The sequence below is a fragment of the Podarcis cretensis genome (genome assembly GCF_951804945.1).
Source record: "Podarcis cretensis genome assembly, chromosome: 10".
NCBI lineage: Eukaryota > Metazoa > Chordata > Lepidosauria > Squamata > Lacertidae > Podarcis > Podarcis cretensis.
In genome coordinates this window covers 76,884,431-76,911,632 of record NC_137179.1, presented here as the reverse complement: position 1 = coordinate 76,911,632, position 27,202 = coordinate 76,884,431, and the positions used below count along the sequence as shown (strand labels likewise).

Here is a 27,202-nt window from a genome sequence, read left to right as displayed (position 1 = left end):
GTGTGTATTAAGATGATATGGTTAATATTATCACTTTAGTGACAACATCTATATGGAACATAGATAACTGGTATATTTTATGTCTTCAGTTTTTCATGTTGTCCTAAATTAGTTTTTTTTAATCAATTCAGTATCATACTGCCACTGCCTCAGAATGTAAAAGATTATTTGCTGGATGACGGAACCTTGGTGGTTTCAGGAAGGTAAGAAATTATTTGTATTTTAAAGATAATTATAAATTATTGCTGTGGCGTTTCACTGATACTTCAAAGAAATTGCCTCAGTCATTTTTCTCTCTCCTGTCTTGTGTGGTGGGCATGGCTTTAAAGTCAGAATAAATTGATTCATATGTTTAATCTAGTGTTAAAACAAAGGTAGAATAATGGCTCTCATAGTAGTCTTTAGCTCTGGCAGCAAGTGTGGCTACAGCATGCAATTAGAAACCATAGGTGTGACCTCAATACATTTATTGTGTCCAAAGTTTTAAAAAGTTATTGGTGTGAGTATTGGGTCTGAGGGATGCTTGACCTTTTTTGTTGCCTGCAAGGTCTGTGACTGAAAGTATCCTATCTAAATCTGAAAAGTCGTAGGAGTGAGTGCATTATGGGACAACTTTTAAGGGTGGTGGTAGTGGTTATCTAAAAAGTGTCTTCGTTCTCTTATAAAGTGTTCCTGATTTGCAGCCCTTTCTTTTTTTAAAAAAAATATATATTAATTTTTAGCATATAAAATTTTAAAGACATACCACACAAGTTATTACACACATATCCTTGTTTGGACTTCCTTCAGCACCTCTGATAATCCTCCGTCTTAATTATTTCTCCTGCAATTCTTAACTTAATATTGCCTTTACATTTTCTAACCAATCATTTTTCCCTTTCCATTTTTACAATATTTCTTAAATTACTCCTCACAGAACTTCTTGTAATCCTACAAACGTAATCTGATCGTCACAAATACTTTTCAAATACTCCATAAATTTAATCCAGTCTTCGGTAAACCTCTGATCCCGCCGGTCTTGGATCCTTCCTGTTAGCTTGTCTAATTCTGCGTAGTCAATTTGCAGCCCTTTCTATCCATACAAGCAATGGGGCAAATTGACTCTTTTCACGTATACGAACCAAAGATAAAGTCTGGATTGTTGTATCAAAAGTTACTGGTGGCCAAATGTGAGAAGCCATGGCATAAAATGACTTGTTAGTTGGGGAAATGGCTACTTGATTTTGGAGCTTCTGTGTTTAGTTTATGTGGCATATGGCTCGGGGCTTACATTTTGAATTTCTAAAGCTCCAGTCACCTTAAATTAGCGCATTCTGCAGAAGTAAAACCTTATCAACTTGTTACGGCTATTTCAAGTTCTGTACCCTTGTGACTTGAAATTAATAGGTTTCGGTTTTCCTGCTTCTATTCTAGGGAAGATCCGCCAACATGTTCCCAAGAAGATGATGATGGGGAAGAGGCAGAGGAAATACAGGTTTGTACAAACTGTGATATACTCAAGCTCTGTATACTGATATTTCTGTGTCACCCACAGGTACCGTTACCAGCTTATAACCCAAAGTTTCCCCTTGTACTTTTTAAAAGTTGGCTATTGAATTGGAAAACAAAGCAATATCTTATTCTCTAGCCTGCTTTCCCACCCACTACACACCCAGTCCCTTTTTATGTGCTTTTACTTGCTATGCAGTGCAAATGGAATTCTTATTTCTATCTTCATGTTGAAACCTGCCTTTCCCATCCACTGTAGGATAGTTTTACGCAGTGCTGCCAATGTGAATAAAATACTGGGGTGGTGGGCAAGTAAGCCCTGCCCTGCATAATTCATCACATGATGTGGTGCATGGACACCATTTGAACGGCAATTCCCATCAACTTCGGGGGGCTCAAATATTTTATTGGAGGGGCAAAGACCCCTCAACCCCTAGGAGTTTGCTCCTATGGCTTTGGGATAGCTGCAAACATACTTTTCAGAGTCTGTGCCATGAGCTGCTCAGGCACACTCCACTAGTTGTTATCATTCATTCAGATCTACAGCAGCAAGAGAAAAGGGAATCCAAATAGAGAGCTTTGATGAGGTAGATTTCCTACCACCACCTTACTTTTAGCCAAATATTCCTGTCTGGAATATGCTTCTTGAGGTCAGTGGATGGAAACTTCAGCTAAACCTTGGGAGTAAAGGTTGTTCAGCAGTGGAATAGACTGGCTCAGGAGAGGGAGTGTCTTCTCCCTGGACAACAGCCTATCAGAGATGCGGTCGTGGTGCCCTACATTGCACATAATGCAGTGAACAGGGAGGTGAGACTGAATGACTCCAAGGTCCCTTCTGCCCCCCAATGATCTGAATGGACCTAATACAAAAACATGCCCAGATTTATGTATTTATTTATTTCAAACTCTTTTCTTTCTTCAGTGGTCTAATGATGAGAATACTACAACACTTACGGTAAGGCCCTTTTTTTCTTTAATTTTTTTTTTGTCCCAGTGAATGGTCTGAAGGCATTTGAGGCCACCATCTTCCTGAATTTTGTCTTTAAGCAGAGGCTTGACAACCATATGTCAGGAGTGCTCTGATGGTGTTTCCTGCTTGGCAAGGGGTTGGACTCGATGGCCCTTGTGGTCTCTTCCAACTCTATGATTCATTGATTCTAATTTAAGCAGTTCTGGTGCTGATTTTAGTACCTAGATGAGTGATGACTTGGAAACCACAGCCTTGGGTTTCGTTGCTGAAAAAAGGCAGGATATGAATCTGCATATTGTACTAGTTCAGGGATTGTCTAATCAGATACAGCTGAGCTGCTGGGAAAATATGTATACTGAAGGGTTAATTGTATTTGCCATTAGTACTAACTTTTATCTGACCAGAGTTGCATAAGAACTCTTTTCATTAGGTTAGAAATTGAACTAAACTCTACTTGTTCCCAAAAAAGGCAATGGCTCGACATGGTAGTCCATTTAAAACTAAATAAAAATGTAAAAATAAAGTGTGTACAACCTTATTCATCAAATTAAATAGCATTGTATTTAAAACATAATGATAACTTTGCTTACATAAAGTAGTTGAAAATATATTTTTGAGAAATAACTGATTTGGGTCAAGTTCTGCATTAACAATCAGACCAAATAAGAACATAAGAAGAGTCTGCTGATCAGGCCAGTGGCCCACCCAGTCCAGCATCCTGTTCTCACAGGGGCCAGCCAGACGACTGGGGGAAACCGGCAGGCAGGATCCGGGCACAAGAGCAACTCTCCCCTCCTGTAGTTTCCAGCAACTGGGATTCAGAAACAGGGCTGCCTCTGACTGTGTAGGTAGAACCAGAGTAGTAGCCATTGATAGTCTTTACCTCCATGAATTTCTTCTAGTCACTATCTTGTGTCTTTTCCAGTCAACCCCCCCCCCTTTTTTTTTTTTTGCTTTAGCTATGAACAAGCAGTATTTTCTACAAAATGGATAAGGTCTCATACACACACGTTGTTCCTGAGGCAATTTCATCCAATAAAAGTATGAATTCCATGAGAGAACTAGGACATACTGTAGCACCCTGCTTGTGGTTAACGCTTAGCTGGAATGAAATATTCAACGCAGCAATAGAGAAATTAAAATAATAATTTATTTGTCAGACAAATAAATATGAGGCACAGTGGTATATGGTTACCAAGCTCTGGCCTGCTCTCCTGCCATTCTGGCCAGCACTTATATTTCCTTAATCCAGCCCCCTTGCTCCTCCTGTGGCTGCCTCTGTCCAATCAGCCTGGTTGAAATTCCTATTGGCTGTTTGCTAGAACCAATCACAAAAGATACACCCATTTCCTCATGCCCTTTTATGGGAAACAAAAAGCTATATATTCTTCTATCTATAAATGAAAATAAGTAGTAATATATCTTACATGTGTCTCAACAAGGAACCTTAATTACCAGCTCACCTCGCCCTATTGCCCTCCAAAACAGATGGTTAATCTTAAATTTTTATCTTAAACAGATGTCAAGGATCATCATTGAAAGATCTCCTTCCTTTGGAGGTCTCTAAACAAAAGCTTGACAACCATATGTATGTTCTAATGATGTTTCCTGCTTGGCAGGGGGGGCTAGGCTGGTGGCTGATGGCCCCTGTGATCTCTTCCAACTATATGAAATAAGAATCTAGCATAAGGATTTAACATTTCTTAGCTTCTAATTCCTTTGCATAATTACATTTAAGCCAATATATTTAATACATAACATAAATAACCTTTTAAAAGGAAACGAAATCTTAAAAGGATCTCAGTTTAAGAAAGAAACAACTTTAGAAAAAGACTTCCCAAAATACTCTCTTCCTTTCTGCCAGCTAGATGCTTTTCCATTGCTCTTGACCTTTGAACCTTAGGAAAATATGGCTCAAGTTTAATGGGAGGCACATGGTTTTATTTTACTATTTACCCACTCTTAATTATGTTTTTCTCTGCTTTTTTTATCTTCTGTAATATGTAGGGTCAGTGTAACCTTGGCTGTCAGCCTGTAATTCCCTTTTTACGACTTTGAGAATTGTTTTCTGCTATAAATCAGGGGGGGCCCTTATCCAGGAGAATAAACATCTTGCCAAGGTTCTTAGGCAGTTGGTCTTCTGCCTGGCATGAACATTTGAAAATCTTTAAGCTCATTTTAAGATACAGGCCCTGATCAAAATATAAGCTTGATAAAAATGCAGGCTTATGATTAGATGCCTCAATACAGTTATCACTACTGCATTCTTAAGCATCTCCATGTGCCATGTGGCAGGTGACTTTCAGCTCACTGAAATTTTGGAAGGAAACTTTCCAGTTTTTCTTGTTCTGTCTGAGCTCCTTGCTCAACACCTTCATCCCACTTGCTCTTACAGCCATCTTGACAAGCATAACAGCAGGGCCAGACCTGGAGAAGTACCGTATTTACTCAATGGTAATGCACACCTTTTTTGGCCAAATTATGTCGTGAAAATTAGAGTGTGCATTAGATTTAATGCCACATTTACATTCACCAGCAAATACTTTTTTTGTTTCACGGTTTTGAAAATTGAAGTGCACATTAGATTCAATATATGGAAGGATTGGGGCCTCAGTGATGAGTAATGAAGTGAGGAAGTGGGGACTGCCTTTCCCCTCTGCTCCAGAGCCAGTGGAAGTGAGTTTGGATGCACAGAAACTCAAGAGAAATTTGTTGGTCTTCTCCCCGCTCCTATCCCCTGGTAGTTCCCTCCATTTTGTGTCTCTGAACATAGCCAACAGACAATGTGGGGTAAATAAAATTTACAGCACTTTTGCATTATTACAGTTACCATTATCCTTCATTGCCTCATATGAATAGTTTGATTTCAGTTATTACTATTACTGCCTACATTCTGCATAATAATAAATAAATGCCGAAGTGTTTGGGTTGTAGATGATTTCAAAATCAACAAGCAGGAGGGAATCTAGATCAATGAAAACTGAAGGGAAGGGGAAAGTTATAAAATCTTACTGTTTATCAAACCTGTGCTCTGAAACTAAACAGTGGATGACATTTGTAAATACAGGCTTTAACATGACAACTTCATATTCCCAAAACAATTTATTCCATTTGATGAAGAGAAAGAAAATAAAAAATGCAAGAGAGCCCACAAACATCTCTAAATCTGTTCAACCCAGGACACATTTTGTTTTTCACAAGCTTCTCATTTTGTTGTTGTTTGTCTAGGCACCAGAATTCCCCGAGTTTGCACTTAAAGTTGAAGAAGCAATTGGCTCACTGGGAGGCAGTGTCTTTCCTAAGCTTAACTGGAGTGCTCCAAGGGTGAGAACATGAATTAAATCCTAAATCAGATGATTTAATGATATTTTTTCAAAAATATAAAGGATAATTATTTCTTTGAGCTATTTGGGAAGTGAAAAAAATAATTGCACTGGAAAGAGCTAGTGGAGATAGCATAGCAATGCTTAAGAGCAGCTTGGGAAAGGGAGAATGGCCACAGGATGTAAAAAACTGTCTCTCAGGCAGCATTTTCTGCTGACGTTTATGTATCGCATTTGAATCCTATCCTTTACTGAAGAAGCTGAGGGTGGAGCACATGGAGCAATCATGTTTTAATCTTCACAAACACAGTGAAGTACTCTGGGCTAAAAATGGTCTCTTATCCAAGGTATGCTAGCATTCCTTGGCGCCAAAGAAGGATCTGAATCTAGATTTCCCACATCAGAATTCAGTATTCTACCCAGACTAGCTTTGATGCCACTGTGCAAGGTTTGGTTAAAATGTGCTTAAAATAAAGTTTGTTTTTTAATTTTTAGGATGCTTACTGGATAGCATTGAATAGTTCCCTGAAATGCAAATGTCTCAGTGACATCTTCCTACTTTTCAAGAGTTCAGACTTCATCACTCGAGATTTCACTCAACCGTAAGTTTTAAAAAGATTAGGTACAGTATCAGTGTGTGGTGTGGTGTTGCTGAGTTTTTAGACACCCCCACCTCAACTGTTCCCAGTTCTGAAATCTTGGATCTTTGGATCTTCAGTTTGTTCTTGTCCATGAGCAGAGATGCTTTGTCAGACTATTCTGCTGTTTATCCTGCTTCAACTTTGCTTTCTCTGAGTTTATTGTTCATTAATCTATCTTCTGCATTGTCTCAATACTGGAATTTAATCATAACTTCAAGGAAGATAGGTTTGTTAAATGCTGCAAGAGATGAAAAGCTCTGTGCACAATGCCTTTCTTTTCCTAATGCTGTCTTGGTTACTGTTATGTATTCAGTGTTTGCCTGAGCTTGAGTCGTGACTAAGGATTCTGAGCCCCTGTTCTGATTCGATACATGATATCCAGTCACAGAACACTTCAGGATTTTGGCTTCAGCCATTGGCCCTTAAACTCTGATTTATGATTTGCATCTTGGAAGTTTAGACAGCCAATCACGTTGGGAGTGGGAGTGCACGGTAAGTGCTCCATATCTTCAGATTAGGGGAGTTAGCACAGTTCTCGACTTTTAGATTTTTTTCTGAAATCTGCTACACATATATCTTAGCTGAAGGTTGAATCCAGTGCTGTGTGAACCAAGTTGCACATGCTCTGTAGGACTTCCCATTTCTCTCTGCCTGCCCCCCAAATCCGCTCCCCGCAACCCTCTGGAGCAGTTTTGAAGGTGCGTTGTTGAGGAGTTGAGGGTCCGGGGAGGGGAGGGAAAAGTTCTGCTGCACAAGCAGAAGTTGGCTATGAGAGTGGAACAGCCTTATACACAGCCCTGAATGCTATTCTCCGTGTCAGGGTCATGCCAGTCATAGTCCTCCATAAAGGGAACTATTAAGGGACAGAATGTAGGATCTTTTTTCATGACATTTCCAAATTTGCATGAATATACCTAGTCAGGATCTTAAGTTAACAGCCCTGCTGAACCACAAGACCTGTCTTCATTAATTAAGATATTGATTAAGCTTCTACACCCCTGACGAGAAAATGAGAAATGTTACTGTTGTTCGGAAGGAAAATGCTGAACAAGTGGAAATTGGGTACATTTATATATCCTGTTAATTTGAATCAGCTTATAGATTTATTTTATTTTATTTATTTATTTCTCTCTCTTTTTAAGCAACACTTAGTCTCTGTTTAGTGACATGGAGAAAGTTCTATAATTTAACTGCTCCAAAGAAACATAATACTAATGGAAAATATATGATGATTATTTTATATTCCTACTGTCAGGACTGGTCGTTGTCCTCTTCAGATCACCACACAAACGCTTCTTGTTCTTTTATAACTTTTTATTGTGTATTAACAAAACAATCTTATAAACGGTTCTTAAATATTATTCCTCAGAGTCACTTCTTTCAGATACCTTCTGAGCTCTGCTTCTCCGTGACCAGCCACCCTCAAAATGGCGAACGCGCCCTTCCCTTTGTTTTCCTGCTCTTTTTTCTCACCTCCTGGCTAGAGCTGGCCTGTATCTCCCCTCCTCCCAATCTGAGCTAGAACTTGAACCCTTGCCTTTCCTGGGAACAGCCGGTCCCTCCCTATTGTTCCTCCTGTTCTCTTCTATTAGATTCACTGCTCCCCTCCCCCCCGGGGGAATGCTTTCTCCCTCTGATAAACTGGAAACCTCTAACTCTTCCCTGACATCACCCCCTCCCCTAAGTCCCCCTTCCTCCTCCTCGCTCGCCTCTGTTTCTGAAGGACCGAACCCTATGAACTCTTCCTCCTCGCTATCTGTCTCTTCAAAAATTTCTTGAAGATGCCAGTTATGGGGTTTTGGCTTGTGGGGATATTTTCTATGAAATTCTCTCTGCAATTCTGGAACGTTAATTTTTTCTGCTGGTTCCCATGAGTTCTCAGACTCATCTAACCCTTTCCATGCAACCAAATACTGTAATTTCCTCCTACTTATTCTCGAGTTTAATATCTCTTCCACTTCGGTCTCCTATTCCCCCATCATGGTGGGAAAAGGAGGTGGTTCCCTTGAACTTTGATACTTATGCGCTGGTACAAACACTGACAATAAAAATCTATGAAATACAGGATGTATTCTCATATTTTCAGGTAAATGAAGCTTGAAAGCAACTGGGTTAATTTGAGCCTTTACTTGGAAAGGTCCCAATCTCCTTGGTTCTAGCTTGTTACACCTCCCTCGTATTGGTAGTCCCTTGGTAGACAGCCATACCCAGCTCCCTACTTGGATTTCTTCCCCAACTCGCTGGTGCCTGTCTGCAGCTCTCTTGTAAGCCTCTTTAGCTTCTTCCAAATCCTCTTTCAATATCTCATGAATGCACCTCAACTCCTCTATCATTTGTTCTGCTGCTGGTACTGCTAACTGCTCCTCTTGACCTGGGAATGCCCTTGGGTGCAAGCCATAGATTGCCACAAATGGGGCTCTGCCCGTAGACACATGCATTGCATTATTATACGCAAACTCTGCTAGACTCAACTTCTCTAACCACCCACTCTGCTGATAACCAGCATAACACCTCAGATATTGTTGTAGTGTTGCATTCTTTCAGCTTCCCCATTGGTTTGCGGGTGTCTCGCCAACGTGAGGCTTAGCTCCACATCTAGTAACTGCATTAACCTCCTCCAAAATTGTGATGTAAATTGGGCCCCTCTATCTGAAATGATTTGTGATGGCATACCATGCAACGTAAAAATAGGATGCTTACTGGATAGCATTGAATAGTTCACTGAAATGCAAATGTCTCAGTGACATCTTCCTACTTTTCAAACCAGCATAACACCTCAGATATTGTTGTAGTGTTGCATTCTTTCAGCTTCCCCATTGGTTTGCGGGTGTCTCGTTCCTGCGTGGTCGGAATTTTGGCACATGGTATGAAATGTGCCATCTTGGTTAGCATGTCAACCACCACAAAGATCACTGTATGCCTATGCGATGATGGTAGATCCATTATAAAATCCATAGACACCACATTCCAAGGCCTTCCCGGCGTGGGCATAGGTTGTAACAACCCTGCGGGAGCTGCTCTGGGTGCCTTGGCTCGTTGACATACTTCAGAACCTCTTACATACTGCGTTACCTCCTCCCTCAACTTTGGCCACCAGAACTGCCGTGTGATCTGATACAGGGTCTTTTCTCTACCAACACTTTACCTCTTAGTTCACCTGCAGGTACATACAGCACCCCTCTCCTGTACAGCAATCCACCTTTTTCCTTGAAACCTTCCTCTTCCCCTCTACCTTTTCTCAGTTCCTCCATTTTCTTTTGTGCAATCGCTGGAATTCCCTGCCGTCCACTACTACGGCTGCACACCCCCACTGATCCGATCTCAGCATTTCTCGCAACTTGGGAGGTGCTTCCCCTTCCATATACTCAGGTTTGCGCGATAGCGCATCTGCACAAACGTTTTGATGCCCAGGTATGTATTCAATCCTAAAATTAAACCCAGCAAAAAACTCCACCCACCTAATTTGCCTTTGGTTTAGCTGTCTAGCAGTTCTCCAATACTCTAAATTCTTATGATCTGTTTGTACCACCACCTGATGTGACGCCCCTTCCAAAAAATGTCTCCACACTTTAAAGGCAGCATGCACAGCTAATGGTTCCTTATCAAATATGGTGTAGTTTTGTTCTGATTGATTTAATTTTCTAGAGTAGAATGCGCAGGGTCTCCAGTCCCCTCCCTTGTCCTGTTGCAGCAGAATGGCCCCAATAGCCCTATCAGAGGCGTCAGTTTCTACCTTTATACGTTTACTGGGATCTAAGTGCATAAGATATTTTTCTGAAGCAAACACTGCCTTTAATTAATCAAAGGCCTTCTGTGCTTCCTCAGATCATCTTAATGGCCCCTTGCCTCTTAGACAATCAGTCAGTGGCGTTGTGATTTTGGAGTAATTACCTATGAATTTACGATAGAAATTAGCAAATCCTAAAAACCTCTGTAGATCTTTCTTAGTTTTAGGTGCCTCCCATTCCACCACTGCCTGAACTTTACTGGGGTCCATGTGCACCCCTTCGTGGGAAATGCAATATCCCAGGAACTCCACCTTTTGTGTGTGGAACTTACACTTTTCTAACTTCACATATAACCTGTTGGTCCTCAATCTCTCTAACACCTGCGTGACATGTTTTACATGTTCTTCCATACTTTCACTATATATTAAGAGGTCATCTAAATAAGAGACACAGAACTGATCCAGTATACCTGCCAAGACGTGATTGATGAAGGTTTGAAATACCCCTGAGCCATTTTGCAAGCCAAAAGGCATTACCAAGAATTCAAATGCACCATACTTAGTACAAAAACTGGTTTTCCACTCATCCCCTTCTCTGACCCTTATCAGATTATATGCTCCTTGTAGATCAAGCTTGGTAAAGACTTTGGCTGACCTTACTCTTTCTAAGAGGTCATCTATACGTGGCAGTGGGCACACACGAGGCTTCATTTGGCTATTAAGGATTCTGAAGTCACATACTAATCTCGGTGCCCCTTCCTCCCCTTTCTTTTTGACAAAAAAGACGGGTGCACCCCCCGAGGCAGTGGACTCTCTAATAAAATCTCTCTGCAAATTCTTTTGCAGGAACTCCCTCAATGCTGCAGATTCTACTTCCGACATGGCATATATCTTGCTTGGTGGCAACTGTGCCCCAGGGACTAGATCTATCTTGCAATCATAGGGCCTATGTGGTGGAAGTTTATCCGCTTCTTTTTCACAAAAAACATCCCAATAAGCAATATATTGTGACGGAATCTCACTTTCATTCCCCGTCAACTTCCCTTCCACCTCTGTTCCCATTACTTCCACCGAGATTTTCCCCTTTTGCCCCAAACAATGTGTCATACAATAGATCGAACCAAAAACCAAAGACCTTTGATGCCAGGCAATCACTGGATTGTGACGATTGAGCCAACTCATGCCCAGGACTATCGGGTGCCCAGCTAGTTTGGTCACATGAAATGCCCTTGTCTCTGAGTGATGACCGATATCCATTCTCATTGGTGGAGTCTCGTAAGTCACTTCTCCTGACAGTAGCGGTCTGCCGTCAATTGTTTTCACTCGTAGTGGGAAATTCAAAGGTAACAAAGTGATTTTGTGTTCCTGTACCAATTTCTGGTCTATGAAATCTGCTGACGCTCCTGAGTCTAACAGTGCCTCTACCTGGACCCTGTGTCCATTGGGTAGTTGTAGTTGCACCTTCACCATTAGTCCTAGAATAGGTGGTTCCGCATGAGAGCTTTCTATTGCTTCTCCACCCGGCTGCAAGCTCCCATTTCCAGCCGGGGACCTTCGTTTTCCTGATGCAGTTCCTTTGGGCAATTGTCTTCTCCCATGTCTGCCCCAGATAGAGACTCCCATCCTTTACGATTGTGACACTGTCGTGCCAGATGCCCTGGTTTTCCACAGACAAAGCAACGCCTCGTGTCTCTTCCTCTCCCTGCATTTCCTCTTACCATGGAAGAGGTAGTAACTGGGAGGGGTCTGGCTGCTCCTAATTCCATGGGCTCTGGCCGCTCTCGTCCTGGCACATTGCCCATTCTGCTTTCTGTACTTTCGATATTGTTTTCCCGCCATCGCGGTCTCCATTGTTCCTTCTTTTCACTAGCCCTCTGTTCTATGCGTTGGCTCAATTGCAGGCACGTTCGGACCAGAGAGTCCAAGGAACTAGGTTCTGGCATTTGGGCCAATTGGTCTAAAATCTCAGTATTCAGTCCTTCCCTAAAAAGGGCTGCAACTGTTGGGGAATTCAGATCCCATTTTAATTTCTGCACCAGCAAACTAAAGTTGGACCAATAAACTCCCACAGTGTCTTTTCCTTGTCTCATTCTCAACAGCTGCCTAGCTGTGGTTATTTCATGCGCAGGGTGTAAGAAAATCGTGTCTAGATACTGCAGAAACATTTGTAGATTTCCTAGGGCGGCATCCCTTCAAGATATTAGGGGTATAACACAGTCCTTAGCCTTCCCTTCCAAGAAATTAATCACATAAGCAACCTTCTCTTGCTCAGATTGAAATTCTTTATCCTTTATCTCAATTATGTGAAAAATTTCTGTCTTGAAAGCCATGTATTCAGAGCTTTCTCCCTTGAAGCTATGTGGACGTACAGTAAATGTTTTACTCCCTCTATCTCCACACGTTGCTTGCAGCATGGTTCTATGTTCTCCCAGTGCTGCTGATAGTATGTCGACTTGACTTTTCAACTGTAAGTTCTGTTGCCATAAGTCCTGTAATGTTAGCTGGAGCGCTGGGGTTTCTCCTTGCCCAACTGGCGCCACAGCTCCCGCCATTTTGGCTTCTCTTTCTTTACTTATAGTGAAGAGGCGCAGAGCAGAAGGTATTCTGTCAGGCCTGGTCGTTGTCCTCTTCAGATCACCACACAAACGCTTCTTGTTCTTTTATAACTTTTTATTGCGTATTAACAAAACAATCTTATAAACGGTTCTTAAATATTCTTCCTCAGAGTCACTTCTTTCAGATACCTTCTGAGCTCTGCTTCTCCGTGACCAGCCACTCTCAAAATGGCGAACGTGCCCTTTCCTTCGCTTTCCTGCTCTTTTTCCTACCCTCCTGGCTAGAGCTGGCTTGTATCTCCCCTCCTCCCAATCTGAGCTAGAACTGAACCCTTCCCTTTCCTGGGAACAGCCGGTCGCTCCCGGTTGTTCCTCCTGTTCTCTTCTATTAGATTCACTGCTCTCCTTCCCCCCCTGGGGAATGCTTTCTCCCTCTGATAAACTGGAAACTTCTAACTCTTCCCTGACACCTACCCTGCATAATAAATGGCAAGGGCTTATTAAAAAACAAGTTACCATTTTCTGAGAATTACTGGAGTAGAAATAGAATCTTTTGCCATTGTTACTGAGCTATATTGTCTGGTCTTAAGGGTGCCTATTCCTGAGTCTCCTAGATACACAGATCCCACACTGGTGTAACAAAATCATAGAATTGTAGAGTTGGAAGGGACCCCAAGGATCATCCAGTGCAACCCCCTGCAATGCAGGAATCTCAGCTAAAGTATCCGTGGCAAGTATCACTTGAGCCTTTATCTTACTTAGAAGCTCAACTCCAAGTGGAGAACAAAACAGTGAAGCCATGCTCTGACGAGGTGCCTTGAATTCTCCTCTATACACAGACACGTGTAATTGTAAAGGTTATACAGACCTTGCTATCTGGAACTGAAATCCAGACCACAAAAGGGGAAAGGATACAGCTTGGCTTTATTTGATAATGCAGTAACTACAAGTGCATATTCCACAAGGTCTTGGTACAATAACTTTGCCATCCAGGCTCCCTGACAATAAATGTGCCCACGAGGCTCCAGCAACAACAGGGCATCATTGCTAAACAACAGTGTCTCACTGTGTACTCTGGACATTTCAGGTGAAGGGTATGGCCAGCCCTTCTGACCTTAGATGGAAGCAAGACTTTTTGACGGGCCCAGGGTGAGGCTTCGTTGATGGAACAGGCAGACCTAATGAGTGTGTGCTGGAACTGGTGCATGAGGAAGTGAAGCTACGACAGTACGTTCTGTGAGCCCTTCATGGTCGTGTCCATGGCCCCCCTCCTAATGTTACCAGTTGTCACATTCTGTATAATTTGTTTCCTTGCATCACCTCTGCTGCTGCAGGCGTTCATCTCCACGCAAACTCTGAACTGTTGACTTCTTGCCACATGGTGTGCGTAAACAGCTTTTGCTGGGTAATGTGCTCCTTTCCCACCAGATCCCTGTCTTCTGTGAAGAGCTTGGCCTTCAGCTCCCAGGCCCTGTATTTAGGTCTCAGTTGATCCCACAGACAAGGATTCATGGGGGAACGCAAGAGCTTAAAGCAGTTGGTCTGAGATGCTGGTTTGGGGTTCAGGTGTGACACGCCAGTCTCTCGGGGTCCACAGCCTGCTCTTCACCAGATGAGGGTCTTGTTTCACCTGGGAGAGGTGAGCAGCCTGCTCAATACTGTCTTCATAATTGAGTGAGATAAACTAACATTGTTTTCAACCTCTGGCTATCCTCTGCTCAGAAAAAAGTTCTGATAGTTGACCATCCTCAAACCGTTTTAAATGTTTCCCAGGTAACAAACAAACAAAACTTTTGTTTTAAGAGGCTCATTTGTTTTGACAAAGACATTGGTTCAAACAATCCAGAACTGTTCTCAGAATTAGAATCTTGGATAACTGAGGGAACTTGCATTCAACTGTGAAGAGAAAAATTCTTTCCCAGTAGGTTTCTCTGCAGCCTGTTTTGCCCGGAGGGGTTTTGGGGTGCCCAGCAGACATACTAAAGCTGGGTATGGATGGACTGCACATCTGCTGAACATCCAAAAGGGGGCAATGTTTAGCTGAAACAGAATGTTGTTTGTCCTAATGTTCTCAGGATTTCAGCAGATTTGACAAACTTTGTTTTCCTTGGAGAACAGCTTGTGGTGGGCAGTTCAAATTTAGTTCTGTCATCTTTGCATTTGGGGGGGGGGCTACAAATCTTTTTGCTATCCCAAGGGTGTCTAAAAGCATATAATGCAGCAGCCTTGATGATACTGTGCTGATCTCAGCCTGGTACCCGGTGTTTGGATGGGAGGCCACTTGAGAACCCAAATGTATTTATGTCTTCTTCGGTGGAGGTTTTGGAGCAGAGGTTGGCTGACAATCTGTCTTGGATGCTTTAGTTCAGAGGTTGACAACCTAAGGCCCATGGGCCGGAAGCAGCCCGTGAGGGTTGCTTAACTAGCCCATGAGCTGCCCCCGAACCAAGCCGCCCACTCGGTGAGTCCCCATGTGCTGCGCAGTGCAGAGACTCTCTTCCACTGCTCCGGAAATCACTTCTGCGCAGGACGCGATTTCTGGCGTCGCACTGCGCCGGTCCAGCCCATGGAGGATCTCCGTGGGAGTGATCCGGCCCATGCCCGGTAAGCCTTTCCGACCCCTGCATTGCGGGGGGTGGGGACTAGGAGGCCCTCAGGATCCCTTCCAACTCTAAGATCCTATGATTCTATTTGCAGAACAGAGACGTGATGATTAAGCTGATATTTTTCAAACATAGTATTATATCGTCAATGAAAACAAGAGTTTGAGATGGAGTTGGTTTATTTTCTGCATGTTAGCTATCCCAAGTCCCCAATCCATGTTCTGCACTAAGCTGGTATTCTGTGTATATCATCAGTCTGTGCTGTTCACAAAATGCCACTCTGTTTGCAAATAACGATATTGGTATAGTCATGCAGTACTTAAAACTGGCATTTAAGGGTTGTCAGCAGAACAGACTTCTAATATGCATGGGTGGAAGTCTAATCACACAATGTTGGATTCCACCCTAATTTTTTCTCATGTAATTTATTTTAAGAGTGACCAGATTTAATGAAGTATTTACAATTACCATAAAGATATAAAGAAAATGCATAATTGTTGGCAGTCACGGAACTTCCTATGTTCTCACTGAGATGATTGCTACTTGCCAGATGTAGGAACAGAATTGAGACCTAAGTAGATTACCAGCTTTCTCAAGAATAATTATTAAGAAAGTAGAGAACCCACAAGAAATAGAAAATAGGATTGTTCAAAAAGAAAGAAGGAACAATATAAAGACTGGCTCAAGATAACTTGACCTGGAGTTACTTCAGTTACTTTAAAAGCACAACTTCCTATTCCTCTGGAACACAGAGATGTTTGAAAAGTTCCTGTGTTTAATGGATGGGTATTTGGTGACTCTCGCAGTGATCTGTATTTCTTTCCTGTGTGAATTTTCAGTATCCCTGTCGACACACCTCTGCTTCTGTTATGCGACTGCTCTTTGTTAAACAGTTCTAAGTTATTTCAAACTTCTGAGGTACCCAACTTGGCATAAAATACTAGAGGGATGCTGCTGCTTGTGAAATATGAGTGGGCAGTGTCTGGGAACAAGGGCTGGGCATCTATAGGAACTGACTGGGTAAAATCAATGTAGCTTTCTACTGGATGTCTTGATTCCTTGATTTCTCAGCTTTTCAAGCACCTGCCTGATAAAAGTATGCCTTGAAACAGGCTCTTTTGTTAAAAGCCACAACTCCTGTGTGTTTGGATTGCACACACACAGTGTCCTGTTTAACAGAATTGCACAGCGTAATCTCTTTTGTGTGAACAAAGGGATGTTCTGGGCTTGTAAACAATGACAGACTTTTCCAGTATATGTAAAGCTGCATATAATTAAATTGAGCATGTTCCAGTTTGTGTGTGTGGTTATTAATAGTGTTTATTTCTTACATGCAACAATTCCTCCATACCCTTCAATACAACATTTAGGTCTTTCAGGGGGATTCCACTCTGTATTTTTTGGCTGGAAGCACCTGATGCCACCCTGGGCTCCTCTGTGAGGAATGTATAACAAACAAACAAACAAACAAACATATAAATAATGCTGCTAAAAGCAAGATGGATTTAGCTCTGTAAGTTGCCTCAATAAGAGGCTATTTTAGAACAGGCCATGCACTCTGGTCACCTCCATGGGGAAAAGCAAAGTATGTGTAATAAATACAAATAAGTAAGTAAAAGCTTGACTTTAAAACTGATTAGAAACCATTTTGACATTAATAAATAAGTCTTCTGTAGATGGAGAATAATGCCTGTAGCATCTAACACAATCAGGTGGCGCCTGTGATATCTTCAGCAGCCCCAGTCTTCACACCCCTCAGATTAGCAGGCTGCCTTGGTAGGGAAAGGATAGAAGAAGGCACTGTGTTCTGCGCACTCCCAAGTAATGTTTGCTCCTGGAGGTGCATCTCCTTGAGTTCTAACCTTTCTGCTTACAAGACATAACTAATTTTTTTTCTTTTTTAATGATAGGAGGAAAGTCTAATGCTGTTTTCCATATCTTGATTTTACTTCTTGATTTTTAACATGCTCCAGAATGCCATTGGCAAAGTTTTCATGTCAAATGTTTATGGTTCTTAGTCTCAAAGCAAATTAGTGCACCTGCTTTCCTTTTCCAGATTTATCCATTGTAATGATGATTCTCCTGACCCCAATTTGCAATATGAGGTAAGCGAAAACTGTTTTTCTAGACTGTTGTGTGTGTTCTTACACAGAGAGCTTAATAAGACAGCTTAATAGTTGCTTTGAAACTTACCAGAGTTTGTTTTGAACCGGGATTCCTGCATCGAATGTAATACTAAGCCTGAAATACTTAGTAAAAATGACACTAAACTCTGCTGAGAGAGTTTATCCACATAGCCCTAAACCATGTTTTAGTTATGCAAACATGAGCAAAAGCTTTACCTCCATGTTAGCATTTCCCTCTTTGTTTAAAAGAAAGCAATGTACCTAGGGCTCTATTAATCAGATTAACACTGAGGACAGTGCAAATTTCTTGGTGTTTACCTCAAATGAATTCTCTCTGTTTAAGTAATTGACTCTTGTTGCTTTGGCAGAGTTTGAACTTTTTATAAAGGGTTTTTTTTGGGGGGGGGGTTGGCAGATGTTTGTTCCTAGAGGGGGGCAAAGAGGGAGTGCAGAAACGCCTCTTGCAAAAATGCTCGTTTATGTTGGCCTTGCTATTCATCAGAAAAGCAGCTGCTGGGAACAATTGGGGTGTCACCTTTGGGCCTTGTTTGTGAACTTTTGGCATTATCTGGCTGGCTGTTATTGAACACTGAATGCTGAATTAGATGGACCTTTGGCTGGTCCCTGCAAGTCAAATCTTACCTTCTTAATGGAGGCCAAAGAAAGATTTGCATATTAGTTAAGTGATTCTCACAGATAAAGAAATGTGACAAAAATCTCACTTGGGCAGCATTTCAACTACTTGGCTTGTTTGCAGAGATAATTGTGCATACAAAGACAGTCTTCTTTCTTCCAGTGACTATAAATTTCTTAATTACTGCTGATGTTGAGAGTGTGTTTTTTTGCTAATTGATAGTTATCAAGATTTTTTAATGATTTTGTTTTTCTGCTATAGCTTGTACTCCGAAAATGGTGTGAATTGATTCCTGGGGCAGAATTCAGATGCTTTGTGAAGGAAAACAAGCTTATAGGTGAGGTTGTGAGTTATGGCTCTTCTCTGCTGTTTTTAAGACTCACATTTACATGTTTTCACAGTGGGTGTCGTGCCTTTTTTATGCAAGAATATATGGTTTGATCTGGCTACAATTCCTATTTTGTTGGTTGTTGCTGCTCCTAATTGATCATAGTGAGAGTCACTTGATACATGAGCTGCTTTTCAATACACGTTGTATTGCAGGTAGTTCACAACAAAGTATTACAATGAAACAAGCAAAGATACAAATCAGCAATACAGTTGTACCTTGGTTGATGAATGCCTTACGAGTCTTAACGTTTTGGCTCCCAAACGCCACAAACCCAGAAGTGAGTGTTTTGGTTTGCAAACGTTCTTTGGAACCCGAATGTCCAACGCAGCTTCCGCAGCTTCCAGTTGGCTCCTGCAGCCAATCAGAAGCCGTGCCTTGGTTTCCAAACATTTTGGAAGTCGAACGGACTTCTGGAACTGATTATGTTCGACTTCCAAGGTATCACTGTACATCACTTTCTGTAATATCAAATAATGGTATATGATGCTGTGAAAGGGTAAGTGAGATGTGTTGGTGACAGTTGTTTTAGTCCTGCATTATCTGAGCCATATGAATATGAGTTACCGTATTTTTCGCCCTATAGGACACACTTTTCCCCTCCAAAAATGAAGGGGAAATCTGTGTGCGTCCTATGAGGCGAATGCAGGCTTCAGGAAGCTCTGCGCAACCCTTGGGAGACCGGCTCAAAGTCGCGCCGGGCTCTGAAGGGTCGCGCAGAGCTGCCTGCGCTCCCGGGCGTCGCTCAGCTCTGTGCGACCCTATGGAGCCCGGTGCGAAGTCACGCCGGTCTCCGAAGGGTCGCGCAGAGCTGCCTGCGCTCCCGGGCGTCGCTCAGCTCTGCGCGACACTACGGAGCCCGGCGGGACTTCGCGCCGGTCTCCGAAGGGTCGCGCAGAGCTGCCTGCGCTCCTGGGGGTCGCTCAGCTCTGCGCAACCCTTCGGAGCCCGGCGGGACTTCGCGCTGGGCTCCGAAGGGTTGCGCAGAGCTGCCTGCATTCTGAAGCCTGGGGCACGCTGAAGAGCGCGCCCGGGCTTCACACAGCTCTCCGCAAGCCTGGAGAGATGGCGCGGCTCCCTAGGCTTGCGGATAGCAGGCTGTTCTGTGGGCTGGGGTCGAGGGAAGCTCGGGCTTCCCCCACGTCAGCCCTGCGCCGGGGGGGGGGATATTTTTTTTTCTTTATTTCCCCCCCCCCATAAAAACTAGGTGCGTCCTATGGGGCGAAAAATACGGTATGTATGTTTTTGTGTCTTTTATTAGTGAGTAAAAGACAGAGAATACTACCTTGTCAAGTGTTCATAGAATTGTAGAGTTGGAAGGGACCACAAGCACCATCTGGTCGACCCCCTACCGTGCAGGAATCTTGAACCCACAACCCTGAGATTAAGAGTCTCCTGCTCTACTGACTGAGCTGTCCACTTTGAGACATTCTGGTAGACTGACTCTAGTTCAGCTTTGCAGTTTAGGCTGTCTAGGATAAATAACAGTAATTTCCAGGTGACTCATGCAGCTGCTGCCGCAAAGAACTGAATGTTCTCTCTCCGAAACAGGTGTAGCTCTTCATTTCATTTAAATGATTTCCTGGGCTGGTTTAGAGCAAGTGCTGCATCCCAATATTTCTCAAGTAAAGAGAGATTGTGTACATCAGGGGTGGGGAGCCTGTGGCCCTCCAAATGTTGGACCACCGGTTCCCATGGGGCCCTGCTAGCATGGGCAGTGGTCAGTAATTATAGGAGCCACAGTCCAACAACAACTCTTGGTTTGCGGGGAGTACAGGTTTCCCTTTCCTTGGCAACTGGCAAAAGTAAGGGGGAAACAACTGGGCCAGACAGCTAGCCACTCCCTCCAGGGCAGTACTGTGGCTAGCTTGTTGGGCTTAGTTATGCAAGTCTCTGGTCCCATCAGTGTCTGTGCATCCTAACCAAGCCCATGCAGCTGTTGTTAGGCTTGAAATGAGCTCCTTGGAGAAAAGGTGGGGCACAAATAATTCCGCATTAGCACCACCTGTTGTTTAGTTCAGTGCATTTGAACTGTGGAGATTTCTGTTGGGTGGGCTTTCACAGGTAGTGTCCCAGAAGGAGATTTTGTCTGCCAAGGATTAGGACTAGCTCAGTTTATTTCACTACTTTGCTGGACTGCTGTTCAGGGGATCAAGTTATATAGCATAACAATCGCCTCTGCTTTGGTACCACTATCTTATTAAAATATTTTCTGTTTTTGTAAAATAGTTTTGAAATCATGCTGGAATCCAAGTAACTCTGAGGAAGTCACAGTACAAAATACACAATCATTTTATTTTATTTTAGCAGTAGTTCCAAATGCCATATTTTATTGCTTCATAAAAAAAGATTATTTAAGAAAACCAGCTAACATGGTCGATTGCATCCCATTGAATTTGTTTTCAAAAGGTCTGTCAGAGGCCTTTCTGAATGATTATGTTAGCACAGAGAATGACCAAGCAGCGAGCATTCTTTTGTTTTTTGTCTGTGAAAGAAACATCACAGCAAGCGTATTTCAGACAGCTTTGCTTTCTAGTTGAATCATACATGAGCTATGGATGACTGATGTAATTCTCCTGACAGGTATATCTCAGCGAGACTACACTCAATACTACGAGCACATCTCAAAACAAAAAGAAGAGATCTGTAGACTTACACAAGAGTTTTTCAAGAAACACATCCAGTATAAGTTTTTTGATGAAGACTGTAAGTATTCTTTGAGCTAATATTAGAAAGGAACTGGTGCTTTTTTGGAGCTAAAAAGTTTTATTTAAAGCTAGGAACACCTGTGGGGTGGAAGCAGAATTCTACGTGCACCCAGAGGTATCTTTTAAAGTTCCACCTGCAGCCATTTACATAGTGAAGTTGCTTTTTATTCAAATTTGGTTTGCTTCATTTGCCATGTGAGAAGTTTCCCAAGAAGCTCTATAGACTTTGCTTGTTTCACATTGTACAGGTTCTTCTCCCATGTGCTCATGCAGTTTGTCACAGTGAAATTTATAGTCCTAGATTATTTTATTCAGTTTTTATGAGGTAAAGTTGTTTAAGGACAGAAGTGTTTCCGTCTTTCTTGAATGGAGATGTCTCTTCAGCTGTAATGAATGCTATTTCATTAAATCCAAACTAAGGCTGAAAAATTGATACTCTTCACTAAATAAAAGTAGTGATATTTTAATCACTTAATTTGGAATTGATTTTTGAATTTAGAAAACTATACAAGCGGAACCCTGTGATGTAGGAGAATGTGTGTACAGAAATGCTAATTTTAACCATACTTTGGTGCAAAACAAGCCTCTCAAGGCAGCACACATGTCATAAAGGTAAAGGGACCCTTGACCGTTAGGTCCAGTTGCGAACGACTCTGGGGTTGCAGCACTCATCTCACTTTAAAGGCTGAGGGAGCCGGGGTTTGTCCACTTCCACAGACAGTTTTTCCAGGTCATGTGGCCATCATGACTAAACAGCTTCTGGGGAAACCAGAGCAGTGCACGGAAACGCTGTTTACCTTCCCGCCGGAGCAGTGGCGTAGCGTGGGGGGTGCAGGGGGAGCCGGCCGCACCGGGCGCAACATCTGGGGTTAGGGCAAATCCACAGGTTAGGGGGCGCAAATCCACGGGTTAGGGGGCGCAAATTACTTGCCTTGCCCCGGGTGCTGACAACCCACGCTACGCCACTGCGCCGGAGCGGTACCTATTTATCTACTTGCACTTCGTGCTTTTGAACTGTTAGGTTGGCAGGAGCAGGGACCGAGCAACAGGAGCTCACCCCATTGCGGGGATTCGAACTGCTGACCTTCTGATTGGCAAGTCCTAGGCTCTGTGGTTTAACCCACAGCACCACCCGCGTCCCTACACATGTCATAGGTATCTGTAAAATACATAAATCCGTTTTAAGCAACCATACTGTAAAAATACAGGGAAAATAAACAACACTCAATCCAGGGTGGTTTGTTGGTTGGTTAAGTTGAGGGAGGCTGTTCTACATAGTAGTGTTTGCAACAAGTAATAATCTTTACTTTCAATCACTAAAGCTGTGGGATATGATGAGAATTGCATTCCAATATGTCTAAAAAGGAGGTTCTAAGAGAACCTCTGGCTGCTTTGACTGACCTTTAAAACAACCAGAGTTATTGGATTAGGCAAGCACAACAGTTTACAAAGAGTTGTAATTTCATGGGCTACGCAAGAGAGCGTGGTCTGACTTCAGTCACTTAGACTTTTTCAGATATCCAAAGAATTGACTACATGACTCCCTGTTTTGGGAACAAAATTCCTTGATAATGCTTCAGAAGAAATACTTGGAGGGTCAAGAATGGTCAATGCCCTGAAGCAGTTTCCTGTGTTGAGCTACCCTGTAGCAAATGTGTCAGTAACCAGATGATCATAAGTTCACATGGGCTACTACTACAGAGAAATTTAAGCCTTCCCAAATCCAGCTGAGCACAGTGTATTTGAGCACTTACAGCCTAAGGCCATTTAACTCCCACTGATTTCAATGGGTTTTACTCTCAGTTAAGCCTGCGTGGTGTTGCAGCCTTAAGAGTTATGCAGACTCTACTGGGAAGTCCCATTTGAGTTATTTCCCTTAAACCTCCATAACTAATAAGAATCTTATCACCCATAAATCTGCCTAAAACTTTCCAGACTCATCTGAATCCTTTTTCAGGTGTTATGTTCTTGATCAAAGCAAACACTTAAGGAGGGTTGGTCCTGGGGATGAGTGCACTAGCTCTGTTGGCATTCCAACTGCTTTCCCACTTCTAGACGCCAAAGACCTGAAGCTTGTCAAAGCTCCCCAAACATTTTTTGAACCCTGGAGAACCAGGCTTTTAAACTGCCTAGGGAGCCTCCATGAAACTCCTAGTCCTAGTTAGACAATACTGGAATGAGTGGCACTGGGAAAACAAGAGCGGCTAAAGCGAAAGCTAAACAAACAACATTGACTTTAACTTCACAGCCGCGTAGATCATCTGTTCCTACTGTTTTGCTGGCAGAGGAAGAAGAAGTTGAGCAACCACTGTTGGAAGATATGGCTGCAGGAGGATCTGGTTCAGTATTAGAGAAAATCTTTGAAAAATTGGAAGTTTTGGATAAAAAGGCGGATGAACAAACAGCCAAGATTGACCAAAATACAGCCAGTGTTAATAAATTAACTGAACAAGTTGCTCTGAATGCACAATCGATTGGAAAGTTATTTGAGGCCACTTCAGAAAACCGCAAGCTGGCTGAGGAAGCCAGCCAAAAAGTTGAAGAATTACAACAAGAGGTAAAACCATTGCATAAACAGGTTGGTGAACAGCAGGCGTATTTGTCTATGATAGAATTGCGGAGTCGGGAAAATAATCTGAGATTGAGGTCTATACCAGAACTTGAACAAGGGAATTTAATTGAGTTCCTGACAAAAGAATTTTCCAAGTTTTGGCCTTTGGAGGAAGAAAAGGACTTTAAAATTGTGACTGCTTTTAGACTTGGAAAAACAACAAGGAAAGACAGGCCCAGAGATTGCTTGATCACTTTGAGATCTAAGGAGGAAAGAGACAAAATACTAGGCCTACATTACGGAAAGTCACTGGATATTTCGGACAAAAGAGTAGAAATTTATAAAGATATCCCAAAACAACTTCTGGACCTTAGATCCACTTATACTGAGTTAGCAAAACTGCTGAGGAGCAACTCAATTGTTTTTAGGTGGGAATTTCCCCAAGGATTATCCTTTACATTTAGAGGGAAGAAGGTTAAAATTAAAACAGCCGAGGATAAAGAAAAATTTTTGAGTGCCTACGGAGAGGATCTTCAGAAAGGGATTGAAAGACCTTTAGGGTCTGGGCCATCACCTGCACCTGCACCTTCGGGACCTGAAGACCCGGAGAAAAAGATACCACCACTAGAGGAATAACAGATTTGTCCAGGATGTCTCTGCAACTTCTGAGCTGGAACATTAATGGCTGCAATTCCCCGGAAAAGAGGAGAAGAATATTTCATATATTGAAAAAAGAACAATTGGACATTATTTGTTTGCAAGAAACACATGTGACTAGGCTCCATAGGAAAGTGTTAATAAATAAAAGATTAGGACAAGAATTTATCTCTTCGGATCGAGTTAAGAAAAGAGGAGTGGTGATATATGCAAAGGAGAGCCTATCACCAAAATTTTTATTTAAAGATGAGCAAGGAAGAATCTTGGCAATTGAGATACAAAATCAGGGAGAAAAGTTTCTGATATTAGGAATCTACGCACCAAATGAGGGGAAATCGGAATTTTATAAGAAGCTGCATGAGATAATGCTGGACTATCTGGACTGAAAAAAGGTATTTAAGTATGCCACTTAAGTATGAAAAAAGGTATTTAAGTATGCCTTTCCTAAGAAACCAGAGGCCTTCCTTCTGGGCATTGTTGGCCAGAGGGTGTTAAAGAAGGACCAAACATTATTTATGTATGCAACAACAGCAGCAAGGATACTTGTCGCCAAACATTGGAAAACTCAAGATTTGCCCACGCTGGAAGAATGGCAGATGCAACTGATGGACTACATGGAGTTAGCAGAAATGACCGGCAGAATCCGAGACCTGGGAGAAGAAGCAGTGGAGGAGGATTGGAAGAAATTTAAGGACTATCTTCAAAAACACTGTAAATTATATGAGTGTTAAGAAGGATGAGAGATTTGAAAACAACAGGGCACCATAAAGTTAGCTGAAAAAATTATGAGAATGAGTGAATTTCATGAGAAAGATAAATTTTAAATGAATATCATGTTAAAACTAGGTATTTAGGATTTTGACAAAAATATTCAAAGTTATGGATAAAATATTGGAATTCTGTACAATAAGAATGAAAATAAGGTGATAAGTTGCTGGCTAAAGTTTTATTAACTTGGAAAGTAGGAGCGAGAGACGTGAGGAAGTCCAAAAGGAAAAAAATGAAGAAAAGATGGTTATTACAAGATGTATAATTTTATGTTTGTTTTATTCTTTGTTTGTTCTTTGTTTATTCTGTCTTTTTTTCTTTATTGTATTAACAAAATTCTTAATAAAAAAAAATTATAAAAAAAAGAAACTCCTAGTCCTAGTTTTCTGGGAAGGATAAAGTTCATGGGAAGAGGCGGAGTGTGCCCTCCTCCTGCTTGGCCCAACACATCTCACTTACCCTTTCACAGCACCGGAAGAATCCATGCTTGTTTCAGTGTGACATAATAAGAGCACCTTCAGTTCTAAGAAGGCCTAAAAGCAAAAAAATTGAAGTGGTTTTCAGGTTTTGCTTAGTAAACCTATTAATCTTGCCTCTTCTCTTCTCTTCTCTTCTCTTTCCTCCCCTCCCCTTTTCTTTTTCCTTCTTTAATCTTTCTAGTTGTGTTTGATATCTACAGGGACAGCATGGTAAGTCAACTCTTTGGTTTGTAATGCTTTATTATTTTTATTCTGTGTAAATTTTTGAGTATGGTCTCCTTGACAAAGCAGTATTTTATTCTGCTTTTCAAAAAAAAAAAGTGATAGTGTACAGTAATAAAACAGTTGGCATGATCTTATGCAGGGTACCCATCAATAAGCTTGAATAGTACATATCCAAGTGTGCTTCAGGCACACTGGTTCTGTGAGTTCCCAGTGGGATTTTTCATTTTTTCTTGCAACAATCAGTATTGTAGAATTTTTGGTATATATCTTAAGCAGAAACCTGGTTCCAGTCACCACTGAATTGGAGTGATTTTGCAGTCTTTAATACCATTACCGCCTGGAAATGTGGGTTTTCAACATATGAATGTAGAAATTGCAGTTTGCTTCTGCAAGAGAATGAATGGCTGTTTGTTAAATTCTAAAACACAAGCTCTACTTCATCCTTCTCTGTAATACCTTGTTAAGATTTGCTGGTGCCCTATTTGGGGATGGAGACAATACTGGCAGGTCTGCATAATCATAGTCAGCCATTCTATCCTGCACTTCAACTGTTCCAAGCAAATCTACTACGGCATTGAAAGCCCTCCTGGCTCATACCTGCCAGAACGGAAGATGGGGCAGGCAAATTTCTCTTTATTCTTTGATATGCCAGCTCCAGTCTAGTATAGGTGATGGGTCCAATCCCTCTCACAGGATCTACACCACTGGCACCTGCCTCTGTCTCAAAGCACCACAGGGGACTGCTAGCAATGGTTCTTTACTCGTGGGACGATGCTGGAGCCTTTGCTGCAGCGGCTAAAAAGTTCACATTTCACATTAACCGTGGATTTTGGTGGACCAGCTTTCTATCAACATGGGATCTATAATGCTGACTTGCTGTATAATTAAATGTGGTCAAATTCCACATGTTGTATATGTCTGTAATGGCAGGGCAAGCCCATCTTCTATGGGAGTGGGCAGTGGCTTCTTTCTCATGCTTAAAATCAATATGGCATTAAGTAATGTGTGATGTATTTATGTAAAACAGAATAGTATCTGTATCTGTTACTTGGGTATACCTTGGGAGTGTGAGAATTGTCATTTGCTCAGAGAGCCTGTCTTCTGAGAGTCACACTTGCGGTTTCACAATGCTGGAAGCTGCCCAGTAATTAAGTGTTTTGAGCAGTAGGTTGGGACCTTACTGGATCCAATGGCAAGATAAAAGAATAAGCAGGATATATGAAACAGCCTAATGTGCAAAACACATAGTATGGCTTTGGGGGCCTTTTTAAAAATAAAATATTGTCAACTGCACCTCCAGACTATTAATGGCTACTAGTCATGATCGCTGAGCTGCTTCCAGGATCTGCAGGGGACAGC

The 27,202-nt window shown here is 42.1% G+C and overlaps 1 protein-coding gene across 3 annotated transcripts in view; it reads left to right on the top strand.

The window, feature by feature from the left end:
* CDC123 (cell division cycle 123) overlaps positions 1–27,202 on the top strand; it is a 55,983-nt gene that overhangs the window by 1,599 nt on the left and 27,182 nt on the right. For 2 of the 3 annotated variants that reach the window (XM_079993324.1, XM_079993326.1), the window contains 9 exons: positions 132–203; positions 1,414–1,474; positions 2,411–2,443; positions 5,687–5,782; positions 6,277–6,383; positions 17,364–17,412; positions 18,329–18,404; positions 21,039–21,161; positions 25,800–25,828. In XM_079993324.1, the coding sequence (XP_079849450.1) occupies positions 132–203; positions 1,414–1,474; positions 2,411–2,443; positions 5,687–5,782; positions 6,277–6,383; positions 17,364–17,412; positions 18,329–18,404; positions 21,039–21,161; positions 25,800–25,828 (646 nt within the window). The remainder of the gene's footprint in view (positions 1–131; positions 204–1,413; positions 1,475–2,410; positions 2,444–5,686; positions 5,783–6,276; positions 6,384–17,363; positions 17,413–18,328; positions 18,405–21,038; positions 21,162–25,799; positions 25,829–27,202) is intronic. The other variant, XM_079993325.1, reaches the window with a different exon arrangement.